This window comes from Apodemus sylvaticus, chromosome 10, assembly GCF_947179515.1.
Source record: "Apodemus sylvaticus chromosome 10, mApoSyl1.1, whole genome shotgun sequence".
Taxonomy (NCBI): domain Eukaryota; kingdom Metazoa; phylum Chordata; class Mammalia; order Rodentia; family Muridae; genus Apodemus; species Apodemus sylvaticus.
The window spans coordinates 103,421,351-103,437,267 of NC_067481.1; the positions used below are offsets into that span (position 1 = coordinate 103,421,351).

The window sequence follows — 15,917 nt, forward strand, 5'->3', positions numbered from 1 at the left end:
AGTGGCAGCTCCTAGCCACTCTCCTCAGCCTGCTTTGTCCCCAGCCTGGCCCCCGGGGCCATCCTCTAGACTCCTGTGGCCGTCCAGTCCAGCAGCCTTCCCCCTCCCCCGCCCCCCGAAGCCTCCCTGGGACTGCCAGCGAAGCCATCCTGTGGGCGTGGGTGGATGGCCCTGTAGGTAAGAGAGGGCCATCACAAAAATGAGGGCCGGAGTCTGGATCCCCAGAACTCACATGAGTGCTGGCTGGCGTGGGTGGCACACCTGCATGAGGCACACAATTCCGGCCTCATAAATCACAGAAAGAGGCTCCCAGAGCAAGCTCCTGACTCGAGAGACCTTGCCTGGTTGCGTAAGGTAGGTTTGAGGATGATCCTCCACACACATGTGCATATATGTCCAGGTGCATCCACATATGTGCAAACACACACAAATGGGGGCCCCTCACCAGGTCTTAAGAGCCCTCTGCTGCAGGAGTGGGTGCATGGTACTACCTTCTCTCTCCGGACGGCCTCCAGTGCATGGCCTCCAGTGCAGCCTGCCCTCCCACTCATTCAGTCTCTTTCCCTCCCTCCACCTGTCGCACGCTCTGCTGCCCCCGCCTTCCCTCACGCCTTCACCCGTAGCTAACAGACAGGGTGATGCAGTTAACATGGACAAGAATTCAACACTTATTTGGGAGCCTGAGACGGGGATTGCCAGCCAGCGTCTCATTCCTGTCTCTTGGGGGAAAAGAAAATCAGTTGCTGCTGCTGTTGTCCACTTGACCAGATCCAGATTTGTTCAGACGCTGAGCCTTGCCTGGGGCGGGGGCAGGGGATGGTTATATTGTGGAGGCAGGGGGATGGTTATATTTGTGGAGGCAGGAGGCCCTGCTCCCTGCACTGTTTAAGTGAAGAAGACTCAGCTGCAGCAGGTGTTCATCCAGCTCTGCTTCCGGACTGTGGCTATCAGGTGACCCTCAGGCTGCTGCCATCCTTCCCGTCCCCACACGATCTGGGAGCTAACACGACCCTTTCTCCCTCCAGTCTTCTTGTCAGAGTAGTTTATCACAGCAATAGGAAAAGAAACTCCAGCAGTCACTACCCCAGAACTTACACATCATGCTCTTTCAATGAGTTGACCTGAGGCCGTCTGAGGTACTTCCTGCCTCCCTCCTGACCCCACCCAGGCAGCCCCCTCCCTATGCACCCCAGGATAGCCCATCCTTTCAGTCCCTTTTCCAGACTCACTCATGAGCCCCGGGACTCAAGGTTCAGCCTGACACCCCTGTGACCCAACAGGAATTTAGAGAGAAGCTACAAGAGAAGCTGGGGAGGGTCCTGCTGAGTCCTGTTCTGGGGCAGGCACCTTCCCAGGGTGCACAGAAGCCAACGGGAAGGAAGCGGTTGTTAAAAGACTTCAGACTGGCTTGTGGATGAGACTTCTGGGTAAATGAGGAGCATTAGGGCCAAGATCAGGAAGGAGGTGTCGGGCAAATCCAGTTTCAGAAGGGTTGGGCTTTTGTGTTTGTTTGCAGTGATGAGGATTGAAGCTGAGCCTTGTGTATGACCACTAAACATTCTACCACTGAGTTACATCTCAAGCTCTCCTTTTCATTTTGAGGCTGGGACTTCACTAAATTGCCTAGGCTGGCCTTGAGCTTACATCATTTGAATAGAGAGGGGGAAGAGACGAGTCTGAATAAGAGAAAGGGGGACATGGAAAACTACAGGCACATGAGGTACTCAGGTCACTGATCTGCATTGGGGCTCCCTGTAATACCCATACTCACCACAGGAGGGCAGTGTTGCACTAGTCGACAGGTAGACATGCAGGCCCAGATGGGCCACCAGAAACTCAGGCCTGCCTCCCAGTATTGGCTTGATGCACGTGTCAGTAGGTGCATTGTGGGTGGACTGGAGGTCTGGTGGGACGAGGGCATCTGCTAGCAAACATTCCAGGCTGAGAATCTTGTTAGCCTGAAAGTCAGGCAGGCAGCTCTCCCGACCCCACCCCCAAGCCTGTCTACACCTGCAATGGAGGGAATGCTGGGCAGCTGGACTTCAGCCCTGGAGTGGGCTACAACTGCAAGCCTTAACTGCATGGAAAATAGGCCTGATACCAGACCACACTATCACACCCAAGCCAAGTCAGCATGGGCCTCGGAGGAGGAAGCAAGTCTTGTCTTGAGACTGGGATGAACCTTCCCTCTTCAGATCCCTCCGCCCCCATGCAACATGATGGCTTTGACTTATAGCAGCCTCATCACTGATCACACTGCGAGGTTCTGCCCAGGCTGTGACCGGCATCCAGCTGCTGTGTCAGCAGGGAGGGCTTTGAGGATGGTGCTGATGCGGTCAGGCTCCATCCTCTGGGTCAGAGCCAAGAGATTTCCTCTAGGCCTTATCACAGGAGCAGACAGGTGGGTGTGGTGTGCCATGGCTGTGGTATCAGCAGCCACCTCGGCAGCCTTCTGTGCCCACTCCCAACCTACTGCTGTCAGCCCTGCCCAGCTGGTCCAGCCTGGGGAACTGCCCTCCAGCTAGTCTGGTGACAGTGAGCTGACACCAGGGCCAGGGAGGAGTCTGACGACTTGGGATGTGCCCTTAGCGTCTGTCCATGCCACTTAGCTGGAACCTTGCCTAATCTCACCTTCTCCCTGCACTGCAGTTTAGGATGTCCACGAGGCCAGCCTCCTCCGGGCTGCCAGGACTAGTGAGCTCACCTCAGAGGCTGTGGGGCTTTCTGGAGTCTGTTGTCCAAACATGTATCCCTAGTTGAAGGTACAAGCCGGAACCCTGCCATTCAACCAGAACAGGTTATGTAACCTAATATGGGCCAGTGACCCCTGGCAGGGGCAGAGACTATCATACCCATGATTTAGCCCACAGAATGCTCTCAAAACACAAGAGGGTCCCAGCTTGCAGGTTTCTTTCACAGACCGCAATTCACAACTCATGTCCACACACACACACACACACACACACACACACACACACACACACACACACACACGGAGACTTGGTCCTGGTGGGGCTTGTTGTCTGCCCGGGAAATAAACTCCCCTGGGGCTCCTTCAAGCTATCAGGCTGTAAGAACTGCAGCTCAGCAGCCCCCAGGAGCAAACTGATTGTCAGCGGGGACACTGGACTACGGCTGTGACACCTGTTTCGGCTCACACAAGACCACGTGGAACAGATTAAAGAGACAGTCCCTTCCCTTAGGAATTGAGCCCCACTTCTGGCTTTGCAGCCACCAACTGCAGTGGTGTGGACACTAAATGCTCTGCCAAAGGGGCAGCTCCTGTCCAACAGCACAGGGCTGGGAAGGGACACCATGCTGAGGGCCTACAAAAGCACCTGACATTTGTCCCTCATCAACTTCCAGCCTCCCATCCCAGGCAGGGCCACACCTTTCCCCCATGTGACATAACTAGACGTTTTACAGACCCGTCCCACCCCTGGGATCGCTAACCACCCTGCCAGGGATAACAGGCTCATCTCAGACAACACAACCACACATTTACCCTACCAACAGCAGCTGGAAAGCACTACAGTTTTCCTCCTTGACGGATGTGCCGGTCACAGGGACAGCTGGCTCAATCAATGCTCTGTAAAAGCAGGGAGGGGTCTCCAAGGAACTACATGGAGACCTGGGACAAGGCCTGGCTATGAACCAGCAAGTTCAAGAGCTCTGCTGTTGAAGACAACCCCAGAGGCCGACGGCCATGGCTAGCTAGGCTCCTGCTTTTGTAGTTTGGTCCTCAGGCTGTCCCAGACCCTTCTGTGTAGCTAGGGATGGCCCTGATCTCATCTCTCCCTTGCTTCCCCTTTAGTCTGTACAACCATTCCAGCTTCCCGTGCTGAGCAGAACCACACCCCAGGGAGGCTGCAAGCCCTCAGTGGTCCCCTGGGGTCTGACACGCCCACCAGTACCCACATGTCGTGATCGTCTGCAGGGGACTCAGTGAGCAGGTTGGAAGACAGGTTTCTTACATTTTAGTTTACTTAAGTTTTAGAAGTAGAAATCTGCTTCTACCTTCCCCCAAATCAGGCAAATGAACCCAAGATTCAGTATTTGGGTTGCTGGGAAGAAAACGGAAAGATGGAAAAATGAATGCAGCACACAAGAAACACTACAAGAAGTTATTTGAAAAATAGTCATTTAATATTTGAGGGAGAATAGAAATTGTGGGTATCTAAGTCTGAGCAACCCCAACAAACCCTGAAACAGGAACACCTTGGGGTTCAAAGGCCAACATTGGGTAAGCAGTCCTCATTGTCTTGCCTGTAACTACCTGTAACTCATTTGCAGGCCAAATGGCCCAGTAGGATGGAGGCCCATGTGGTCCCCACGATGTGCTACTTTTCCTACTGATCTGTATACAAGTTATCAGAAGGCACACAATTCATAGTGCAACAGAGGAAGAAAGTCGGTTACAGACTGGCTCAGAAGCAGGCGGCCAGAGGTAACCCACAGCACACCAGTAGCGTTCCCTGGACACCTCACCCAGAGACCCCTGTACTTCCTCAGTCTGCATACATACATGCATGAGTCCCACCTGAGACCTCTTGCATTTTCCTTAGATACTGGGGTTGAAGCCCAGGGCCTTGCACATTCTAGATAAGTTCTCTGCCATCAGCTACATTCTGGATTCTTGTCAGGGCCTATGTAGCACAGGCTGATTTGAGCTCCTCCCAGCTTCCTGACAGGATGGCAGGCCTGTGCCGCCACACCTTTCAAACCCTTACTCATCAAGCTCCAATGGGAAGCCAGGAGTGGAGTTCACACCTTTAAACCCAACACTTGGGGAGCGGAGGCAGGTGGATCTTTGTGTGTTCAAGATCAGCCTGGTCTACATAGCGAGCTTCAGGCCTGTAGGGCAAAAACCATGTCTCCATAGAAAGTAAAAGCTGCCACCCAACAGAAAAGGCTAGGGGAGGAAAACCCTGGCTCAACGCGCGGCTCCCAGGCCGCTTTCCAGCGAGAGCATCATCCTCGGCTTCCACAGCAGTCACTGGATTATAATTTTTATAGAAAATTTTATTCAACATACAACATTTTCCAGCAAAAAGGCAATATACAGGAGAATTGGTGTACACTGCTGCTACAGAAACAAACAGAAGCACTTGGGGGAGGGAAGTGTGGCCTGCTCCTTCCATTTGCACTCCAAACTAGACAGCGGCTGGTGTTAGCTCCAGCAGAAAGGGAAACGAGGACTCAGATAAAGCTCCGCAGAGTGTCCATGTCGCCAAGGTCACTCGCACTCACCCAACACAAAGTGACCTCCTCCCAGGGCAAATTGTACAGGTTTCATTCATTAAATATACAATTTCATTTTCCATTTTTCCTTTTTTATTTTATCTTTTTTACAAAGTCAACAGCTTACTAACCACTGGCGAGCATGCGCTCTTGCTAAAAGGCTCTCTCCTTGTCGCTCGTCCACTCCGTCCTCACAGAAGCCTAGAGTGACTTTTCACCTGCTCAGATCATTACGTTTGCCAATGGGCAACAGAGTAAACCTTAATTGTGTCTGATAATGTTCTCAGTGTATAAAAAGACCCCCAACTGCCTGCCAGGACCGTATTCAGTGCATCCACTTTGAATGGGCTGCCCAACAGTACTAGCTGACAAGAGACGGTTATTAAAAAGACTCCAGGCAGCCGAGGAGAGGAACCCCAGGTAGGGCCAGCAACGCACATGGTGAAGGAGAGTGCTATTGACTAGGGCTGTTTTCTCTGATTTGCCTTTACAGATGCACACAGGTCACTCAAAGTCTAACTGAAGGAAGAAATCGGACGAGCCTACTCATCAGCCTGGCTAGCTGCAGCGCTGTGGCAGGACGGGCAGGAGGCCACGCCGCCACGCCAAGCAGACCCTTCTTTCTGCCAGGGACTCACATCCTAGGAACCTCTTCTCCTATGATGCTGATGGGTGCCTTGCATTGTGGTTACCATAAAATAACTCTCATTGGCATCCAAGCTTTATAAAAACACCTTCATTTTGCTCAAAAAGGGCAGTCAATAGATACAGAGAAGCCAAACTGAACAGCCTCACAAAATAAAATAACATCAGCAGCAAATCCTCTTGCTGGAGACTTCGGGTAGAGTGCACGTGCACCAGAGTTCTACGGCTGTTAAAAAGGGCACACACCCACGCGCTGTCCCTCGCCTTGGACACGGGAGTCAGTTGTGGATTTTAATGGCCTTTTCTAAGTAAGTGTAGCGACTCCTCTTTGGGGCTTTGTTGAAGTGGTCAAGCCCTAGCCAAGGCCGAGGATGAGACATGTTACCTGGCAGGAACAAAGAACAAACCATTAAGACCCCAGGTTCTTAGATAACCACTAGATTCACAAGTCCCCACATAGATGGCTGCTTGGTCAAGCCAGAGACCATGAGCCATTTGTTAAAGCCAGAGTCTCCACGGCCCCAGCCCCAACAGGCACCACTGGAGACACACCAGTGACCTGACCCCAGGGCTGCTGCCTCCCAATGGCTGTACAGTTCCAAGACCTACAATCCTACGACAGCCTCTCCTGAGAGCCTCTTACCAGGTTGTGGCTCAAAGTCCTTCAAATTCACTTCATACTCATCTTCATTGATGTACTGGTGCCGGCCCATCATGACAATTGCAAATTTAAACTGGAAAACACAAGCAAAACTTCCCTATTATCTTCTGCTGCCCACTGGAGCGTCAAGTTAAATGCTAGTCACTGAGGGAGAGCCAGGCTCTCAGAGCACTCACCTTCTCAAACTCCTTTTCCTGAATATCCAGCAGGCTCTGAATCCGCTTCATCACTTCTCTGAAATGCTCACCCTGGGAAGACAGACAGAGGACAGTTGGGCTCGATGCGAAACCCAGGGTGGTCTGTGCAAGCAGCTGAGATCAGCAAGGCATTCGAAGGTGCAGGGTTCTGACAGGAAATGCCCAGCCCTTTCAACTCTTACCTGGTGTATCCTCAGCAAAAACGGAATTCCAAACGTCCCAAACACCTCTTTGTGGAAATGTGCCACTGTGATTAGCATCTCGTTTTCCTTATCTATGTCTACCTGGTCCAAAGGTATTTCCTAGAGACACATTGCAAACACAGACTTTAAATTCTAACCTGACACTCAATGGGAGAATACTCCTATTAGATAGAGATGACTCCCAAAGGCTCACACGCCCACCACACTGGCACTGTCAGGAGGTGACAGGAACTGCCTGGGGTGGGTGGATAGAAGAGAGGGAAGGTAGGTACAGTAGGAGCTGGTGTCTTTAGCACCAGCACAGATACAAATGCAGGCATTAAGTGTGTTTTAGCACACCTGGATCCAATGAATTTAAAGACAAAGCCATATGATTTCCCTCCCAAGAGGTCAGGGGTAGCAGGATGACAAGACAGGCAGCTGTGGTTTGGGATGGTGAGGTTCTGGGTGCCAATGGCTGCATGAGGCAACTGTGCCCGGCATCACCACCTACACAATAGGCAGTGGCTCACTGTTCGATACTATGTGCACTTTTTCACATTAGAGCCTTTTTAAAGTCTGAAAGGAAATCAGCCTCAGAGGACTTTGAGAACCCATCAACTAACAACTCAAGGCAGTTCAGAGCAGTCGCCATGGTGGCTCCCACTCGGGCACAAGACATTCGCTGCACCTGCAGGCCCACAAGGCGGGTCTGAGGCCAGCAAGGTGACAGACAGTCACAGTTACCTCTATTCTAAAAGTCCGACTCGTTGCAGGAGATAAGCATTCTAATAGTTCATCTTCTTGATGCACACCAATAATTTTGTAGCTCACAATTTCTAGCAGCCTAAAAGAAGAAAAATGGAGCAATGAAGTGTTTATCTCACTTAAGGACACATGATGGCACGAAGGTGCTGAGAAGAGCCCCAGCAGACACCCCCACCCGCCTGACTGCAGTAGCTAACATCCTCTAGTGACTGAGTACAAAGCAGGAGGGCAGCAGGCTCAATGTAACCAGAGTCACACCTGCTGCAATGAAAATCCCTAAGAAAACATTTGGAGAACCAAGTCAGTCCTAAGGGCACCTGTCTTTGAGACATCCGTAAGGCAAAACCACAGAAACAGGACTCAGGAAAGCAGAATCCCTTTACGATCTGCGGGGGGCTACTACACTCAATCACCCGCGATGCATGGACACCCAAACTGTCTTGTAATCCTGCGTTCCTTTGCTACAAGCATCAGAGTCATTTACTGAGATCAACAGAGGAGGAGAAGTTGGGGATGGGCTGGGGCTGCAGGACAGCAAGTGCAGAGGGGTGGGGCTGTCTGGTTTGGGAGTGGATGGCTGCTCCACCCTCCTGCAGCTCAGGAGATACTTGCCTAAGTCTCCCTGATGCCTTGTCACCGAGCTCCACAGCTTTTTTACATTCTTCTAACAGGTCCCGGACACAGCCATGCTTGTCTGGGTATAGTGTTATTTCCTAGGTGATGACAGGATGTTACAAGACTTTAAAGAAAACAGACTTCTGCTGTAATAAACCCAATAACTACACTAGCTCTAGTTGGAAGAGGCAGGATTCGATATCAAAGGCCTATTCTCAGTGGATTCAGTCACTGCAGAAGGAGCGTGTCTACACCAAGATCAGGACTTGAAATGTTTCTGAGATAATCCCTGGATCCCCCTGAGCACTCCCTGTTCCCGGCACCAGGAGACTGGTCAATAGGAGATGAAGATAAAATGGTCTGGTGACTTGGTGAGTGGGCTCTTTTCTTGATGATGTGGCGGAGTGAGCGCCACAGCTTGGCTGTGTGCGCATTCCTGGCAGGATGGTCTCAGGTTGGGTTAGGCCACGGCTGCAGCAGCAGTGTGAGGAAAACAAGGTGCTTGCTGGGCCAAGGAACCACAAAGACACTTCAAGCTCCTGTCTGGGCTCTATTAGCTCAGCAAGGCTCACTTCTGGCTTTCAAAGGCCACTACATATATGCCCCCACTGAGAGAACACTCTTAGTTCTAAAGCTCTGAAAGGGTAAGAGTAACAGACAAAAAAAATACTTACCTCTTCCCTAAATTGGCTGTTTAACCATATACACTTAAAACTTCTCCTGTTCTCAAAGTCTGTGATTTTCATCTTCAGCTATTAAGAAAACAGACACTTGTTTAACCACACTCCTAAGAAAAGCCAAGCCTTTCGTTTGTTACCCAGTTATTATGTTGACTTGGACTCACCTGCTGATAGTAAAGTTTCTTAGGTTGTCTTGGCTTGAAGAACTGTAGAAGATCTCTTAATGTACCTTCATAATTATGCCTAAGAGGATTACCAGGGCCGTCCCTATAACTGCGAGAAAACAGCACTGTTTACTGGTCTACAATACACACCAACTAAGAACAAAAGCAGAGCTGTGCGCACTGTCTGAAAGCTGTGTGCCTACCTAGCCCACTTCTGCTCCCCAGACCTTAGTCTCTCATTATGAGCGGTGAAAACTCTCTGTGAAGGGACAGAGCACACACAGATCTCTGCAGCTGCACAGGAGCGTGGATCCAATGAACAAAACAGGAAGGATAACCCTAACCTAGTCCAGCACGAGGAGGTGGACCAGTACCGCGCCACCTCTGGGTCATGTGGCGAATGGAAAGGATGAAATACACTTAACAGGTGACCTAGCTAACTATCTAGCCAAATGTGTTCACACACGTCCCGGTAGGACTCGGCACACAGGGGTGAGCAGTTGGTGACCAGCCTTACCCTTGAGACTTGAAAAACTGCAGCAACATGGGGTCTGTGTTGAGCCTCTGTGCAACTGTCTTTGCAACCTAGGGAATGGAAAAAGACCAGAAGAAGGGAGGTTGGCACTCTGGGGAAAGGCTGGACATTTGCTCTTAAGTCTTGGGGTTCATTAATTTATTAAGTTTCTTTAAAAAAAAAAGTGATATTCACATGTAACTTGAACTGAAATCTCCTAGAAATTTACTATTAGTCAGAACAAAGCAACATTAACTGTTCACCATGGAAGTAACCTATCTGAACAAGAGTTTTCAGTTGAACTTGATGTATCTATATAGCACAATATAACATGACAGGCTGCATCAGTTAACTATGTAGTTATTTCACTTTTCAGCCCTTGTGGGGTTACTGTGCAGTATAAAGAAGCCTGAAACTCAAAACCTGTCTCAAGGCAGTCTTCCTTCTTGTAGAAGGGTCGAAGCCACAAGGAGACTGTTCAATACCTGAAAATAATTCATCCTATTTGATAATGTGACCACAAATCCAGGGTCATTGGGGATCGTTTTGTCACAGAAGATGACGTCAACTCGGTGGTAGAGATCTCTGAAATACTCCTTAGCAGTGGGCAGCTCACTGTTATCGTTTTCTGGGTCATCCCTGGGGAGGAACAAGTGCATGTCAGCGGTGGCACCACAGGGAAGCCGCATGCTGGAAGACAGACCGCGCTCACCAGAAGCTACAAGGAGCACGCTTCAGCTACCTTTTTAACAAGGCACAACGAGGAAGGCCGAGTATGTGCCTGAAGAGGTGGCTCACAGGTTAAGAGTACTTCCAGAGGGCCTGGGCCCATCCCTAACAGCCGTATGGTGGCCAACAACCATCTTTAATTCTAGTCCTAAGGGATCTATCTTGATACCCATACTACTGGCTTCTACCAGCAGCAGGCATGCACAATGTGCGTAGACACAAAAAGACAAAACATTCATACACATAAACATAAAAGAGGCACATACTTATCGCAGCTCTACAGTATGGCCCTGAGCGGCAGCTGCTAACTCAGTGACTGCACACCTCCCCACACACAGGCTTCTCTGCAGAGCAGTGCACCTAGCCGCCCACGCTGCAGCTTTTGTCCACTATCAGGCTGTTAGTGTCCAAGCACAGACCTACAGGTGCGGACACAGGCAGCCAAGTGAGTGGCCCAGCCAGAGGAGGACTTTTCTAAAGAAGGCCAACCCTGAGTACTTTCAGAGAAGGAAATGGACTTGTACTTTAAGAGGTCTCAGTTTGATCCCTGCAGACATTTGTAGGACATCAGAGAACTTGGGCTCAGGAGACAGGCTCTCACTATCACTGGCAGGTCTCTGAACTTGCACTGACTGTAGCCCTGGGTCCTCCAGCCTCTCTACCTTCCAAGTTCTCCCACTGCGGGTGCTCGACACTGCATCACTAAGAGAGCTTTATATAAGGTCAGTGCTCACTGTCCCTAATCCAACACCTGGCCCAGAGCAGCAACTGTCCATGACGAGGACATTCCAAAGATACATACTTCTGAAACACTATGATGTCACCATCCATCAGCTCATCAAGGGCTTTATCAAGAGACACATCATAGTCCTGAATTCTCTCTGTTAAATTCGGCTTAACTTCCTGCAGGAAGAGACAGCAAATGGTTACAGCTAAGAATTTCTTTAATGACCAGATTTATTGTTGTTGTTTTCATGCCTTCTCTATATCCAAATCTTTCTCATCTACACGGAGTGCATTTTAGTTTTTGAGACAGGGTTTCTTATTTTTTAGGTTAGCCCTGGATTCCAGCCCTAGCCTCCCAAGGAACCAAGGATTCCAAACTCACATGACCACACCTGGCTTACGCACATTTTTATTAAGGTAAAATACAAATGGAAAACCAACAAATCTCATGATCCCTAATCCTAAACAGGTAACGCTTGCCCTTGCCCTTTCTCCCTATCTGAAGCCCTATTCTCAATAAAACACAAAACACATTGTGGTTGTCAACTAAAGTGTAGAGGACCTGGTGGTGGTGCATGCCTTTAAATCCCAGCACCTGGGAGACAGAAGCAGGCAGATCTCTGCATTTGAAGCAGCCTGGTCTACAGACCGAGGTGTCAGGACAGCCAGGGTCACACAGGGAAACCTTGCTTCAACACCCATTCTACCCACCAAGAAAGAGATGGGTCAAGTACAGAGTAAGGAATAATGATTTTTTAAGACTAAGAGAACAACCTCCCTCCCAAGCAGAAATGATGTAATGACTACAGAGAAATAAAACAAGCAAACCTCATAGAGGATAAGGCTAGTATCCTGGATAAATCCTGCTCTGTCACACATAACCGGGAGCAAGTCACCTAGAGTGAAGAGATCTATTAAATATACAACTGGAATGCACTAAGCAAAATCTAGTCCAAAGGAAGTGCAGCCAGGACTTACGTATTTTACAGGATATGGGTGTGTAGATATGTCCACAGTAATTCAAGCTCCGTGTTTTAGGATCATACATCTTCAAAAATAACATTACATCATCTACAAGTTGATGAACAGGCTGTTAGCATCCTAATCTTTAGTACAATGTTTGAAAATGTTAACAAAAGTAAGCTTTGGTTAAGTGATAACCCCTCACAGTGAGAAGTCCCCAGAAAGTAACAGTGACACGAGGCTCCTTCAGGCAGGAGGCTGATCCTGGGATGGCAGAGGTGGGCGCTACAAATCACAGCTCATGACCCAGGATTTGAGGTGCGGAACAGGACACTCAGTGCAACAACTGAGACTTGGCACTGACTACTGGACCAGAATGCCCAGGTGGCTATGTCAAAAAATAGCTGTGTGTCCTCCACAAAAGTGACCCCCTTGTTTGTTCTTTTTAAGATTTATTATTATATGTAAGTACGCTGTAGCTGACTTCAGACACACCAGAAGAGGGTGTCAGATCCCATTATGGATGGTTGTGAGCCACCATGTGGTCGCTGGGAATTGCACTCAGGACCTCTGGAAGAGCAGTCAGTGCTCTTACCCACTGAGCCATCTCTCCAGCCCCCCGGTCTGTTCTTATAGAGCAAAAGCAAGCTAATCTGAGGGGCAGCCACCTGTTTAACAGCATAGCATGGTTGTTTCAACATGATCCAGTACATGCCTGCAACCCCTGCCTAGCCATCTGACCAGAGTGACGAAGAGCCAGGAGCCATGTCCTGTAGTACCCTCAATGCAGAAGGGGCTCAATGAACAGTGTTCAGCTCTCTGCTGACATCAATGAGGACTCCAAGCCTAAGGGACTGCTCTAAAAGTAGCAGGAGGCTCGTGGGCACTTACGATCTTTATCAAACTTGGGCAATGTTGCTCCACTAGCAGCCAGCTCAGGATCAACTGTTTCCAGGAATATTGTCCAAGGGTTTTCATTATCACTCAGTTCAATCATCTATTTCCAAAAGAGATGCTGGTTTTAGAAGATTGCAATGGCTTAGGTGACAGGGCGACTGATAATGTATTTGTGTGATGCAGAGTATATCCAGCTCTACTGAATGCAACCCAGGGGGGCACAGGCCTGCTAAGTGCAGGGCAGGAGCCTCACACCCACGCATTTCCCAAAGATATTTACTGTTTTACTGCCGTCGGCTTCATTATCTAACATGGCGGGCCGCTTGGTTCCATTACTCCTTGCCTGCATAGGCCATAATCGAATCTGATCTTGTGGAAACCCCTGAAAAAAATCCACAGCTTTACTAAAACAAGCATCTTATCTCTTTATCTATTTAATGCTTCTGTGAGTAAAATGGGCCAGGCAGGGTAGGATCAGACTTTATACTATTGTCCCATGGCTTGGACAATCTGTGCCTTCTACAGAGTCAGGACTCTACTACGATACTCCCGGGCTTAGCTCAAAAGGCGATTTCACCAGAAACTGGCGGTGGCAGTACAGGAACTCACAGTCCCCACGAGCTTCCTCTTTGAGATCCACTATAAGGTTAGCTTTCTTTGGGGACTGAAGGAAGCAGGAAGCTGAGATTAAAGATTCTGACAGCTGGTCAGGAGCTTGGCTCAACATCTCCTTTGCAGGCATGGCTCAGACATAGGCAAGGTAGACACGGGGTCTCTCATGGGACCTAGCCTAGGTGCGAAGAGGAGCTATACCCACCATGGTCTGGGAGAGGCTCTGAACAAACTCGGCCAGGGAGGAGTTCTTCAGAACCTTGAACACGGTGTACCTCACTTTCTCCTCGTCGTACATGTCATTTCCTTGGTGGCCGCAAAACTGATCCTCTGCAACTATCTGAAGGCACACAGAGCTGAGCTTAGAACCAGTGAGACACATCACCCTGAGCACACTCAGTCACTCGCCTCTCTGCCTCCAGTGAGCCCCTGCAGCTGCAGCCGGTGCCCACAATGTTCAATTCTACTGAGATGGCTAGCACGGGCCCACGGCACTGCACACACAGCCATCTCCCTGGCCTGAGACTGACCTGCACTTGCATGTAGAGATGGGCTTCCTGCCGCTCCTTCCGCTTCTGAGCCTCGATCCTTTTCTCTTCTTGCAATCGTTCTACCAGCTGCTGAGGAATATCATGGTCGGTGACAGCTTGTAACACTTCACCTGCAGGACAAATGCATCCTCTTTCACCTGGTGCTAACTCCACTTTCCCTCCTTGCAAGGGCCTCATATTAGTCTTCACTAATAACCTAGGAGTATGGAAAGACTTGGGACCACGTGGAGCCCACAAGGCCAGCACATCTTACTTCTTAAATGATGGGAACAGATGGGGGGGGGTGTGGGAGCGGGGACTTTGGGGCAGGCAGCGAAGCACCCACTTTATGCTTTATGGTATTATACAGACAAGGCGGTGAGAGACTGCAGAACTATACATCATGCTGTCAGTACCCACAAGCCCCTGGTACTCACTTAGCTTTGATTCCCTGATGTACACTAACATATAGGCATTTGTGCAGTGTCGAACAGATAGATCGTCATCATGACCCCCATAATTGTGCTCAATAGCTTCTTCTTTAGTACACCTGGATACCACGTCATCATCAAATTTACACCACTGGAAGGGAAGCAGGTAGATGTGAGCAGGGAACAGCACTAAAGGAAGGCGCGGCTGAGCAGACGCAAACCCTTCCGACAAGACCCAGAGCACTTCTGTCTGTCTTGCTCAAAATCTGAGGGAGGAACCAACCACGTGCCAGGGGTACTCCTTGCTCCCTACTCGAATAGCCTGTTTCCAACTTTGGACTAATCATTCGCACAGCACCAACTCTTTGGAGTATTAACAGGCAGAGTACAATAAATTTAAAAACTTCATGCTGTACTTATACAATTCAATAGAAAAATTTAATAAAACAAAATACAAAAAATGCTGTGCCAAGCTTCTGACTTAAAATTATACAAAAATGATCTTCTAATCTGTCTTGGACAAAGCCATTTTAAATGCCTCAGCCAAAAAAGTATCTATTCTGAAAACCTTCTTTTTCAGAGCTTCCCACTCTGTGACAAAGCCTTCATTCCTACCATGGTTTTGAGGACCATGGCAGGGTGCCACATCAGGGGCTGTGGGGGATGCCGGTGCTAGGAAGCCTTCTAGTCCAGCCAAGGGAAAGTGCTGTGTCAGCACTCCTCAGATGCAGGTGAGCGTCTGTGAGGTACAGTTAACTACTAGCACAGAAGTACACTCTGTAATGTACCAGTCACCTTCACACTGTTAAAAATTAGGCAAGAAAATGGCACTCCAGTCAGACAAACAAACACAACCCACTTGTCCCAAGACACAAGGGCAGGGAAGGAACCGAGCTCACGCAGCACCAAGCAGAGAGGCGTGTTTACCCGCAGCACCCAGCAGTAAGACCAGCACTTACTTTGCCGTCCCCTTTGGGGTTTAGGTAAACCACGTAATGTCCACCATGATTATCTCCACTGTGAACCAAGACTGCATGGAGAATATAATTTGCAGGGTCCTTAGGGTCTGTTTTTTGCAAAAATTCATCAAGTGGTAACTGTTCTGGAAATTCAAACCTATTCAAAATATTTTTTAAAAAGTATTAAAATTCTTTTAAAAATCAATATTGATTTGCATGTAAAATATGGTGTCCTTTAGAGCTTTAATTTTGAACTCTTATAATCGACTGCATCATTAATCATGAACTATTCTGAAGTCTCTTGAGCTACTTCTAAAGGAGCACCTACTTACAAGAAAAGTTATTTATGTCAATCTAAAGTTAAGAGAAAATTCAGTGACAACACAGATACTAAGAGGTTCAA

General features: G+C 49.1%; 1 protein-coding gene across 2 annotated transcripts in view; it reads right to left on the reverse strand.

Moving 5' to 3' along the window:
* Positions 1-5,001: 5,001 nt before the first annotated feature.
* Usp7 (ubiquitin specific peptidase 7) overlaps positions 5,002-15,917 on the reverse strand; it is a 50,531-nt gene continuing 39,615 nt past the window's right edge. For both annotated transcript variants that reach the window (XM_052195556.1, XM_052195557.1), the window contains exons 13-31: positions 15,515-15,671; positions 14,562-14,706; positions 14,125-14,255; positions 13,800-13,934; positions 13,263-13,364; positions 12,977-13,082; positions 12,101-12,193; positions 11,951-12,018; positions 11,199-11,299; positions 10,153-10,306; positions 9,671-9,738; positions 9,154-9,262; positions 8,984-9,061; positions 8,307-8,407; positions 7,674-7,773; positions 6,927-7,046; positions 6,724-6,795; positions 6,530-6,620; positions 5,002-6,271 (exon numbers count right to left, since the gene is read on the reverse strand). In XM_052195556.1, coding sequence (XP_052051516.1) covers positions 6,165-6,271; positions 6,530-6,620; positions 6,724-6,795; positions 6,927-7,046; positions 7,674-7,773; positions 8,307-8,407; positions 8,984-9,061; positions 9,154-9,262; positions 9,671-9,738; positions 10,153-10,306; positions 11,199-11,299; positions 11,951-12,018; positions 12,101-12,193; positions 12,977-13,082; positions 13,263-13,364; positions 13,800-13,934; positions 14,125-14,255; positions 14,562-14,706; positions 15,515-15,671 — 2,038 coding nt within the window. In that variant the 3' untranslated portion in view covers positions 5,002-6,164. The remainder of the gene's footprint in view (positions 6,272-6,529; positions 6,621-6,723; positions 6,796-6,926; positions 7,047-7,673; positions 7,774-8,306; positions 8,408-8,983; positions 9,062-9,153; positions 9,263-9,670; positions 9,739-10,152; positions 10,307-11,198; positions 11,300-11,950; positions 12,019-12,100; positions 12,194-12,976; positions 13,083-13,262; positions 13,365-13,799; positions 13,935-14,124; positions 14,256-14,561; positions 14,707-15,514; positions 15,672-15,917) is intronic.